Raw genomic sequence first — 12,282 nt, 5'->3', positions numbered from 1 at the left:
TTCAATGCAGTTGTCTTGACAGAAAGAAACAAAATACATCTCTAGTTTTAACATTATTTGTTCTTCAGGCATTCCTTTTTAAAAGAAAATAAGTATTGTATTTTTTCAAACTGACCAACATTCGGTTTTTGACCACTGAAAGTGTACATTTTAATGATTTACTCCTGGGGACATATTGGAATTCCAATATCTCTGGAACCAAATCTCATAGGGCTTTAAAAATAAAGATGCCAAAAGGAAAGTTCATCTAAAATGGCATTCAAATATCTTTAATACTGCTTGAGTTACAGGCATGCAAACTTTGGAGAAAAACTAGAAAAGTGCTGTTTCCCCATTTTTGAATGGTCACCATTGGCATGTAATGCAACAAAGATTGCTTAAGTCAACAAATTTTACTTATATAACACCAATCTCTGTGTCAAAATAAGGTAATGATGCTGCCATCTTTCTGAAGTCATTTTTACGCCCCTGTAAGTTGACTCTGAATCTAAAGTGAAAATAGCCATTTTGACCTCTTTCCACTGAGTAAGTGGATTACTCAGTAAATATTCATCCAAGATTTTAATATTTTGGCTTTCATCACTATACATGTCTCTTTCCTCAAAATAAATATTAGCAAAATCTAAAATTTGAGTTGGGGAAGTTTTTGAAATTTGGTTGATTTGACACGGAATGACCCTGTTTCATTTTTATCAGAAATAAAACGAGGCTGTGAGGGACTGAAGTACAGTGTGTTTAATAGATCATACTATTGATTAACAACAAACTGATTTCTCAGGTGATGAAACCACTATCCGTAAAAACAAAAATGAAACTTTAGCAGACAAAAACTGCATAAAAACATTTTGAGTTGCCAAAAAAAATTGAAAATCATCCCTCACAACTGTATAACATTTATTTAAAAAACAAAAATTGTATGTAATGTGGATAATTTATTCAGACCATTTAAATCTTACTAGTGTACTACTTTTTTCACATTTTCTTTCTCTTGTCTTTGTTTCAGGTACGAAAGCATGTGAACGACCTGTATGAGGATTTGCGAGATGGACATAACCTGATCTCCTTGCTGGAGGTGTTGTCCGGTGAGACACTGGTGAGTATTGCTCTGTTTCATCTGTCAGCTGTTTGTGTCTGAAACATACTGAGAAGTGTGTTAAATGTTTAAGCAGTCTTGAAGCGGAATACTTGAACATGTGTGAAGTCACTCGCTGTAACATCACAGTGTTTTTGAAGGGGGCATCTTAGATTCACCATCCACACCAGTCCACATCTGTGTGTGTCTGTCTGTGTGTTACTAATCCAGCAGCCACTCACACACTGATCAGCTTTGCTAAAAGTGACTTAACATTACCTGCACTTTAATGCTTTACAGCAGCCAAAACACCTTTGCTAATAGTGTAATCTGTGAAAAAGCTTCTGCTTATTTACACTCTAGTGTACATCCAGCATTACACTATTATTAAGTAAACTTGTTCAAATTATAGTCCAGTTGTGTGGTGTGTTACAATGGATTGACTGTGAGCTGTGGAGGAATTCTCATTCAGTATCAAAGGTGCTGTGGTTCCCACACTTTGTGCAAACAAACACATGCCAGCAGCTTTAGTATGCAGCTCACATTTCGAAAGTCAGTGAGATTTTGGTGAATCTGTATCTGTATTTTGCAAAATGTCAATTAGTTTACCAAAAATAAGACAGATCATACAAAATGCATGTTATTTGTTATTTAGTAGTGACCTAAATAAGATACTTCACATAAAACACGTTTACATATAGTACACAAGAGAAAATAATAGTTAGATTTATGAAAATGACCCCGTTCAAAAGTTTACATCCCCTTGATTCTTAATACTGTGTTGTTACCTGAATGATCCACAGCTGTGTTTTTTTATTTAGTGATAGTTGTTCATGAGTCCCTTGTTTGTCCTGAACAGTTAAACTGCCTGCTGTTCTTCAGAAAAATCCTTCAGGTTGCACAAATTCTTCCATCTTTTCACACTAATGCATCGTGTTTCCTTCTGGAGCATCAGTGAGCATTTGAACCTTCTGTAATAGTTGCATATGAGTCTCTCAGTTGTCCTCAGTGTGAAAAGATGGATCTCAAAATCATACTGTCATTGTTGGAAAGGGGTCAAGTACACAAAAATGCTGAAAAACCCAAAAGATTGTGGAGATTTTGTTTTCTGAAGAACAGCAGGCAGTTTAACTGTTCAGGACAAATAAGGGACTCATGAAGAACTATCACTAAACAAAACAACAACAACAACAACACTGTATTAAGAATCAAGTGTATGTAAACTTTTGAACAGGGTCCAAAATTGTGTGTCAAACATTTAATCGGGCCATTAAATCTCAAAGGACAATACATGGCCAGTGCCTGAGATGAATGCCTGTACACTTCATAGGAAACCTTCATGAGAGTATTAACATTCATTTGAAGGTTTTTCTTTTTTTATAAACAAAACATTATTTAGAAATCTCCCATTTTTTTAAGTTTACTTTAACCAACCATAAGTTAATCTAAAAGGGGAAAAAAAAAAACAACGCAAATAATAAAATTCAGATTTTGATTTGAGTACTAGAATTCTGTTCAGTTTGAATTGAGATTTTCCCCTTTTATGCTTCTTATTTTTTATTTATTTTTTATATTTCAGTAGGGTCCTTCTGTGTCAACTCAACCAGAGGTCCCCGGCTCAAATTTTAGATTTTGCTAATATTTTTAGCAAAAAAGGCATGTAAAGTAATAAAAGCCAAAATATTAAATGTCATGGATGAATATTTGCTGAGTAATCCACTGTTTTGTAGAGGGGGGTCAAAATGGCAATTTTGCAAAATGACTTCAGAAAGATCATAATGATATTAACACAGAGATTGGTAGTTATATTAGTAAAATCTGTTGACTTTAGCAATCTCTGTTACATTATGTGCCAATGGTGACTATTCAAAAAAGGGGAAAGAGCGCTTTTCAAGTTTTTACTCCAAAGTTTGCATGTCTGTGACTCAAGAACTATTAAAGATATTTGAATGCCCTTTTAGATACTGGGTCTCAACAAACTTTCCTTTTGGTGTCTTTATTTTTAAGGCCCTATATGGTTCAGTTCCAGAGATATTGAAATTTCAATATGGCTCCGGGGGTAAATAATTAAATTGTACACATTTTCAGTGGTCAAAAACCAAATGTGGGTCAATTTGCAAAAATATGAGACAACTTTTCTTTTAAAGTGGAATGCCTGAAGAACAAATAATGTTGAAACTAGAGATGTATCTTGTTTCCTTCAGTCAAGATAACTGCATTAAACATATCTGTCTGAGTTCCATAAATATTCTTTTTCCAAAGTGTGCATGCCTATAACTTAATAAGTATTAAAGATATCGCAAATCTAATTCTTAATTATTATTATTATTATTATTTTTTTTAAATCCTAATTTTCAAGGCTCTACATCATTCAATCCCAGAGTTATGGGGATCTCAATGAGGCTCCATGTCTAGATTGCTAAAATTGACCAATTTTCAGTGGTTGAAAACCAAATGTTAGTCATGTAGGGCCTTAAAACAGAAGATGCCAAAAGTTTGTTAAGACCCAATATCTAAAAGGACATTAAGATACCAAACTTTGAAGTAAAAACTTGAAAAGTGCCGTTTCCTCATTTTTGAATAGTCACCATTAGCACATAATGTAACAAAGATGGCTAAAGTCAACAGATTTTACTAAAAGAACTACCAATCTCTATAAAAATAACATGATAACATTTTTCTGAAGTCATTTTTAACCTCCCTGTAATTTGGCTCTGAATCTCAGGTGAAAATGGACCTTTTGCCCTTCCTCTACAAAATAGTGGATTACTCAGTATATATATTTATCCATGACATTTAATATTTTGGCTTTCATCACTATTCATATTTATCTTTCTTCACAAAAATAATAGCAAAATGAAAAATTTGACCTGGGAAGGTTATGGTATGACCCATTAGTGACTTCAGGAACTCTGTTAGGCTGTGACTGAGGTTGATTTGACTGAGAATTCCTCCAGAAGCTGTCACTGTTATGTAAGTGCTTTAGTTGGGCTGCTGAATGCACCGATCTAAAAGAGAAGTGCCCCCTTTCTTTAGTTGACACCCTGTTTCTTTTCCTCCTTGTCTCCTGTCCTTCTCATTTTCTTCTTGTGTCCATCTCTCATGTGTCCACCTGTCTCTGTGTCTGTATGTGTGTCTCTCTCTCGTGCTCACGTTCCCGCCGGTAAGCCAAGGGAGCGTGATTTTCTGAAGACGTTGCGGTTGGTGAGTGCGGCTGACGCATGCACGGTTGAGCGGCATGGACGTGACCACGATGATGATGATGATGATGAGGATAAGGGGGTAGGTGTGGACATGTGTCCTCCTGCCCCCTCATAACAGGACTAATGTAGAGTGTGCTGTGCATATTAACTGGCGTGCTAAACCCAGAGAAGCCTGGCTTCTCCTCAGTGGACTGTAGGCTTTTAGGACTTTGACTTCTGAGGTCACAGGGATGGGTACATAGCATCCGCCTAATTGCTGAATTGATTTTTTCTGGGGTTGCTGTGGAGTGCTCTAGAATGCCAGCTTGATCATTTCTCAAGACACAGAAGCTTGAGCCGTGAACTAAAGGCCTGATTCAAGTTCCTTTCGCTTCAAGAGTGTGTTAAAGACCCCATGAAATCAGTTTCGTGGCTTTTAGTTCATTTTTTGGTCTGTTAGCTTTGAGGCATAAAATTGATGACAGCGTCTCTGGCTCATCAGCATATACATATTTTTCTTAGACTAAACAAATCCAAATAGTTTTTAAGCAATAATATGTCATATATGCCTGATATAGTTATTTTATATATACCTTTTATTGAAGATTTTTTAAATCCTTACACTGTAAAAAGTTTTCACCAGATTTAACTTAAAAACCTAAGTTCAGCAGCTGCCTTAAGTTTTTAAGTTAAATCAGCTTAAAACTACAAGTCATTTGAACTTATTACAATAAAAATGAGTTGATTTAACTTGTGAGTTTAAACAACTTAAATTGATTTAACTTAACATTTTAAGGCAGCTGCTAAACTTAAGTTTTTAAGTTGAAACTGGTGAAAACTTTTTACACTGTAGAGGGAAAAGGAAGGGAAATAATACATGAATAATACATTAAGAATGGGCAATATACCTATTTAAACTTTTTTAAAAAAGGTAGCAAATTTTCAACTGTTAGAATATTTATAAGCTGTTTATACAGCAGTTTTTTGCTGTTGCCAAACTTCAGGATGTGCTTGATATTAAAAAGATATTAAAAGTGCATTAAGCCGTATCTGACAGGTGGCTGTTTGTTGGCAAAATCCGAGACTGCAGGAAAATCTGCAGAGCTTGGATCAGAAGTTAGTGATCCACTTGAGCCATTCATTGTCCGTAACCTCTCAGTTCTGCAGGGATGACAATTTTGTAGGCCAAAACCTGGAAACAAATGAACATTTTAAGTAAATAAGGTTTTATATTTGAATAGGTTTAGTTTAAATGTCTGAAATTAGATCTGGTTAACACAAGCTCAGAATATTTTCGTGATTTATTCTACAACATACAATATATCAATACCCCCTTGTGATTTGTTATTTTATTTATATTTATATATTATACTTGTTCGCTCTTGCAAACTATTCTAAATCAAGCTTGTGAAAAAAAAGTGGAAGATTGAATGCTTAACACTGAAGTGACTTGGTGCAGTTTGTATAAAGCCTATGTTTAGCTTTTGTGTTAATTTTAGCTGTCTTAATTTATGAAGATTAGTATTATTATTATTATTATTATTTTTTTTTTTTGAAGGAATCAGGTTGATGTGAACTGGGTTGGCCTACAAAATCTGTCATCACCACAGGGCACTAATTGTAACAAGGAGTCAGAGACATTCGGATCCATTTGCCAGGCTTTATTGAGAGAAGTCAACAAGCAGGAGTAATCACCAGAAAACAGGAACAACGTAGATAATCCAGTAGACAGTTCAATACTCAGGCAATGGTCACAATGTCGGGCGGCAAGAATCAACAACGGGGTACACAGTCCAGGGTCATACACGGGAAATCCAACACAGAGAAAAACGCTTAGAATTATGACCATGAGGAACGATAAGACTTCGCAAAGACAGAGAGAAAGTCAGCGCCTTAAATAGGCGAACACTAATGATGAGATAGTAAACAGCTGAGGAGGAACTAACCAAGGTACGTGGGTGAAATAAGTCCGGGTGGAACTAATACTCGGGCGATGGTTCCCGCTGTGTCCGTTCAGAGAGGGCCACAGAGGCGCTATTGGTGACAGAGCCCCTCCCCTGTGAACGGCTCCCGACGTGAGCCACTCCTCGGCGCCGAGGTCTTGCACGGGGGCGAGGAGCGGGTTTCTCCGGATGTTCCTGATGGAACGTTGCAGTAAGTTGGGGGTCAAGAATGTCCTTGGAATTGACCCAGGACTGTTCCTCGGGACCGTATCCCTCCCAGTCCACGAGATACTGGAGAACCCCGCCTCGGCGCCGAGAGTCCAAGATCTGGTTGACCTGGTAGATGTTTTTGCCTTCATACATTAGGGGAGGGGTCTCTGCCGGGGCGACCTCGTCCTGGTCCCCCTCTCCTCCCGAATCCACAGCGGGCTTAAGCAAGGAGACATGGAAAGTGGGTGAGATACGGTAATGAGCAGGTAATTCAAGATGGGGTGATTTGCTTGATGATTTTGAATGGACCCACGTACCTTGGGCTGAGCTTTTTACTGGGGAGTCGCAACCTCAGATCCCTGGTGGAGAGCCAGACCCACTGTCCGACCTGGTACTGGGGGGCAGCTCTCCGCAGGCGGTTAGCGTGGCGGGTCACTCGTTGAATAGCCTGCTGAAGATTGGTGTGTGCCAGGTCCCAGGTCGCCTCACTCCTCCGTAGCAATGTGTCCACCGCTGGGAGATTCGTAGGTTCCCCGGACCATGGAAATAATGGAGGTTGGAAGCCCAGCACGCACTGGAATGGAGTGAGTTGAGTGGAGGGTTTCCTCAAAGAATTCTGGGCGTACTCAGCCCACAAGAGGTAGTCACTCCAGTCCTCCTGATGGAGATGACAGTAGGCCCGTAGGAAGCGGGACAGCTCTTGATTCAGCCTCTCAACCTGCCCGTTGGATTGTGGATGGTATCCTGACGTGAGGCTGATGTTGACGTTAAGTTGTGACCAGAAAGCCTTCCACACACGTGACGTGAATTGTGGGCCTCGATCTGACACTATGTCCTCAGGCAAACCGGAAAACCGGAAAACCTGGTTGAGCAAAGCCTGAGCCGTCTCCCAGGCTGTAGGAAGTTTGGGAAGTGGGATGAGGCGGCATGCCTTAGAGCAGTGGTTCTCAATCCTGGTCCTGGGGGACCCCTGCTCTGCACATTTTGCATGTCTCCCTTATTTAACACACCTGATTGAGATCAGCTCATTAGGAGAGAGATCCATGAACTGAACTAACAAGCTGAAGATCTCAATCAGGTGTGTTAAATAAGAGAGACATGCAAAATGTGCAGAGCAGGGGTCCCCCAGGACCAGGATTGAGAACCACTGCCTTAGAGAACCGATCGATGATGGTGAGGATCACAGTGTTGTGGTTGGAGGGTGGCAAGTCGGTCATGAAGTCCACAGCAAGGTGGGACCAAGGTCTTTCTGGGATGGGGAGAGGCTGGAGCAGACCTGCGGGACGCTGACGAAGAGACTTGGTCTGATTACATGTGATACACTCCCTGACGAAGGTTAGGATCTGCTGAGTCATGGAGGGCCACCAAAACTTATTGAGCACCAGTTCTCTGGTGGCCTGGACGCCGGGATGACCTGCACTGGGATTCTCATGAATCAAGGTGAGTAAGCGTTGTCGTAGGGGATCTGGGACGTATGTTAACCCGGGAGGACACTCGGGAGGGGTTGGATCTGCATTTAGGGCCTCGGAGATCTCGGCCATGATGTCCCATTGTACGGGAGAGACGATCAGAGAGGTGGGAACGATGGTGGCAGGAGAAATGTCAGTCTGGGATTGGTCGTGCTGGCGGGAGAGTGCGTCAGCCTTTCCGTTCTTAGACCCGGGCTGGTAGGTGATGGTGAATGCCTCCATTCCTCCAAGGCCGCCTTCATGGCCAGCAGCTCTCTGTCCCCGACATCATAGTTACGTTCGGCGGGATTGAGCTTGCGGGAGTAGAAGGCACAAGGGTACAGCTTGGCTGGGGTTCCATGGCGTTGAGACAGGATGGCTCCAATGCCAGTGTTGGAGGCGTCTACCTCTACAGTGAATTGACGCTGTGGATCGGGGGTTTCAGAATGGGAGCAGAGGTGAAGCGAGTCTTGAGATCTTGAAAGGCTCTCTCGCAGGGGGAAGTCCACGTCAGTTTGTTGGATCCACCACGAGTGAGGGAAGTCAGGGGAGCCGCCACTTGGCTGAAACTGCGGATGAATCTCCGATAGAAGTTGGCAAAGCCCAGGAAGCGCTGTAGATCCTTGACGGTCTGAGGTCGAGGCCATTGAAGGACGGCGGTGACCTTGTTGTCGTCCATCGTGACGCCCTCGGTGGAAATGATGTACCCTAGGAAGGAGACGGTGGAGAGGTGAAAGGCGCACTTGGGTAACTTGGCGTACAGTTGGTTTTGAATGAGTCTCTGGAGTACAGCTTGTACGTGTTGGATGTGATCAGGTAAGTTCTCGGAATAAACCAGGATGTCGTCGATGTAGACGATGACAAATTTGTTGAGCATGTCCCGGAAAATGTCATTAATTAGGGCCTGGAAGACCGAGGGACTGTTGAACAGGCCAAAGGGCATGACCAGATATTCATAGTGACCAGTCGTCGTGGAGAAGGCCGTCTTCCACTCGTCACCTGCCCGGATGCGAATGAGGTTGTAGGCACATCTCAGGTCAAGTTTAGTGAAGATGCGAGCTCAGCGTAGTTGTTCCAGAGCAGAAGGTACCAATGGCAGGGGATAACGGTACTTTATGGTCACCTCGTTGAGAGCTCGATAATCGATGCAGGGTCTTAAGGACCCATCCCTCTTCTTCACAAAGAAAAAGCCAGCTGAGGTTGGTGAGGTGGAGGGACGGATGAACCCCTTAGCGAGCTCCTCGTTGATGTACTGTTGCATGCTCTGGGTCTCGGGTTGAGACAGGGGGTATACTCGGCCTCTGGGGAGTGTGGCTCCGGGCAAGATCTCGATGGCACAGTCCGTGTCCCAATGTGGAGGAAGCTGAGTGGCCCGGGTCTTGCTGAAGGCCGTGTGGAAATATCGGTAAACCTCGGGAAGGTCCTTCAGTGATTGGGTCTCAGGTTGGGTGTCTGAAATAACAGGAAGGTTCCTCTGAGGGTATCTGAGGCACTTTTGGAGACAGGACTGGGACCTCTGAGAGATGTCTTGGTCCTTCCAGGAAATCTGTGGGTCGTGGAGGGCGAGCCAGGGCTGGCCGAGGATGATGGTATGATGAGGTGACTGGGTGACGTGAAACTGGATGGTTTCGGTGTGCAGAGAGCTGGTGATCAAGGTGAGTGCCTCCGTGATGTAATGGATCTTTCCAGCTCCTAGTGGTCGTCCATCGAGGGCTGCCACCGCCACGGGAGGGGTACATGGAATGAGAGACATGTGATGACGATTAGCAAAATCTTGATCCACGAAGTTACCGGCTGCCCCAGAGTCAACAAAGGCTTTAGTCTTGACATGGCGGCCTCGGATGATCAAGCACACATCCAGCAGAAGAGTGGGTGACAAGGAAGTGTGGCTTACCCGAGTACTGGTGGATCTGGGAGGACGGGCGGAACATTGGGCTCGGAAGTGTCCAGACTGACCACGGTAGAGGCAGAGCCGATTCCTCATCCTTCGCTCGCGCTCCTCCTCGGTGAGGCGAGTGAATCCCACCTGCATGGGTTCCTCAGCGGCGTGAGCGGGAGACTGGAGAGGGGTGAAGGGAGATCGGGAACAACGACTCCTGCGGGAGCGAAGCAGATGGTCCATCTTGATAGCCATCTCCATAAACTCCTCCAGAGTCTTTTTCTCGTCCCGGCACGTGAGTTCGGCCTGCAGATCCATTCGGAGGCCCCGGCGGTACATTGCCTTGAGAGGCTTTCCCTCCCAGCCTGCCCGGGCTGCCAGGGTGCGGAACATGAGGGGGTAGTCTGCAGCGGTGGAAGATCCCTGGCGAAGATCCAACAGCTCCTCCTCAGCCTCCTTGCCATCCTCGGCATGATCAAACACCTCCCTGAACTTGGCAAGAAAGTGCTGATAAGAGGGAAAAGTCATTTGGGATCCCTCCCACAGGGCCGTGGCCCAGCTCAAGGCCTTGCCGGTGAGGAGGGAGCAAACAAGCGAGACCTTGCTGTCCTCAGTCATCAGGCCTTGCGGCTGAGAGTTAACATAAATGGCACACTGCATCAAAAAGCCCTTGCACTTGCCTGGGGAGCCGTCCTACTTCTCTGGAAGTGCCAGACGAGGTGCGTGGACCGCCGCTGTAAGGGCAGCGGGAGGATTAGTCAGCGCGGTGGTTTGTTGCACCGCCAAGGTGAGCGTCTGCATGGATCGCACCAACTCCTCGGTCATGGTAGTTAACCGGTCTAGTTGTTGGTGATGAACCACAAGCAGAGAGGCTTGTCGTGTAACCTCAGACACGACGTTGTCTAAAGCCGCTGGATCCTGTTGCGGCGAAGTCTTCTGTAACAAGGAGTCAGAGACGTTCGGATCCATTTGCCAGGCTTTATTGAGAGAAGTCAACAAGCAGGAGTAATCACCAGAAAACAGGAACAACGTAGATAATCCAGTAGACAGTTCAATACTCAGGCAATGGTCACAATGGCGGGCGGCAAGAATCAACAACGGGGTACACAGTCCAGGGTCATACACGGGAAATCCAACACAGAGAAAAACGCTTAGAATTATGACCATGAGGAACGATAAGACTTCGCAAAGACAGAGAGAAAGTCAGCGCCTTAAATAGGCGAACACTAATGATGAGATAGTAAACAGCTGAGGAGGAACTAACCAAGGTACGTGGGTGAAATGAGTCCGGGTGGAACTAATACTCGGGCGATGGTTCCCGCTGTGTCCGTTCAGAGAGGGCCACAGAGGCGCTATTGGTGACACTAATGCTTATAATTTGTTTCTTTGTTCTTATTTTATTACTGACTTTTTACTTGTATTCAGTAATTGTTTGAGAAATTATTTACTGTATAATAATTAGTCGTTGTACTGAAATTGGCATTTGTATCTTCCAAAGCATTTCATGGGGTCCTTTTATTTATCATTGTGAATTTACAAATGTACACATCCTTGTCTTTAATGAAAAGCACTATTTACTCTGATAGAAACCTCTTGGTTTTGACTGATAGAACAATTTGTTATCTTTTACTATTCTGTTAGCAAAAAGCATGGAACTCATGTCAGTCCTTTACTTCCAGCCTTAAAGGGCAACACAAAGAGCTTTGTGAAAGCTGTATGATTCTTCATAAGTCATCCATCATCTGCTCAATCGTTCTCATTTCTCTTTAAAGGATTAGTTTACTTTCAGAGCAAAACTTTACAGATAATGTACTCACCCCCTTGTCATCCAAGATGTTCATGTCTTTCTTTCTTCAGTTGTAAGGAAATTGTTTTTTGAAAACATTTCAGGATGTCTCTCCATATAATGGATATGTGTGGTGCCCCCAAGTTTGAACTTCGAAAATGCAGTTTAAATGCAGCTTCAAAGGGCTCTAAATGATCCCAGCCGAGGAAGAAGGGTCTTATCTAGCGAAACAATCGGTTATTTTCAAAACAAATTGTCACTTTATAAACTTTTTGCGATGCGGATGCGTAGTCTGTGCAATCTGGGTCAATACAGTTAGGGTATGTCGAAGAACTCCCATCTCGTTTTTGTCTTCAACTTCAAAATCGTCCTACAATGCTGTTTTACTTTTTTTTTGTAAAGGGTGTTTGATCTTCTTTGTATGTTCACTTTGTAAACACTGGGTCCATACTTCTTCAGCGTTGTAGGATGATTGAAGTTGGGGAAGAAAACTAGATGGCAGTTTTTTGACATACCCTAACTGTGTTGATCCGAATAAAACAGACTACGCATCGCAGAGACGAGACAAGACAAGCATTTGAGGTTAAAAAGTATATAAATTGTCAATTTGTTTAGGAAATAACCAATCGTTTCACTAGATAAGACCCTTCTTCCTCAGCTGGGATCATTTAGAGCCCTTTGAAGCTGCATTTTGGAAGTTCAAACTTGGGGGCACCATAGAAGTCCACTATATGGAGAGAAATCCTGAAATGTTTTCCTCAA

General features: G+C 43.1%; 1 protein-coding gene across 1 annotated transcript in view; it reads left to right on the top strand.

The window, feature by feature from the left end:
- The window catches only part of dst (dystonin), a 229,974-nt gene that overhangs the window by 61,973 nt on the left and 155,719 nt on the right, over window positions 1-12,282 (top strand). Inside the window, exon 6 of the mRNA XM_073834681.1 lies at window positions 1,004-1,093. Within this exon, the coding sequence (XP_073690782.1) occupies window positions 1,004-1,093 (90 nt within the window). The remainder of the gene's footprint in view (window positions 1-1,003; window positions 1,094-12,282) is intronic.

This window comes from Garra rufa, chromosome 2 (genome assembly GCF_049309525.1).
Source record: "Garra rufa chromosome 2, GarRuf1.0, whole genome shotgun sequence".
Classification (NCBI taxonomy): Eukaryota; Metazoa; Chordata; class Actinopteri; order Cypriniformes; family Cyprinidae; genus Garra; species Garra rufa.
Note: the sequence above shows the minus strand (reverse complement) of the source record. Positions and strands in the feature narration are given on the sequence as shown.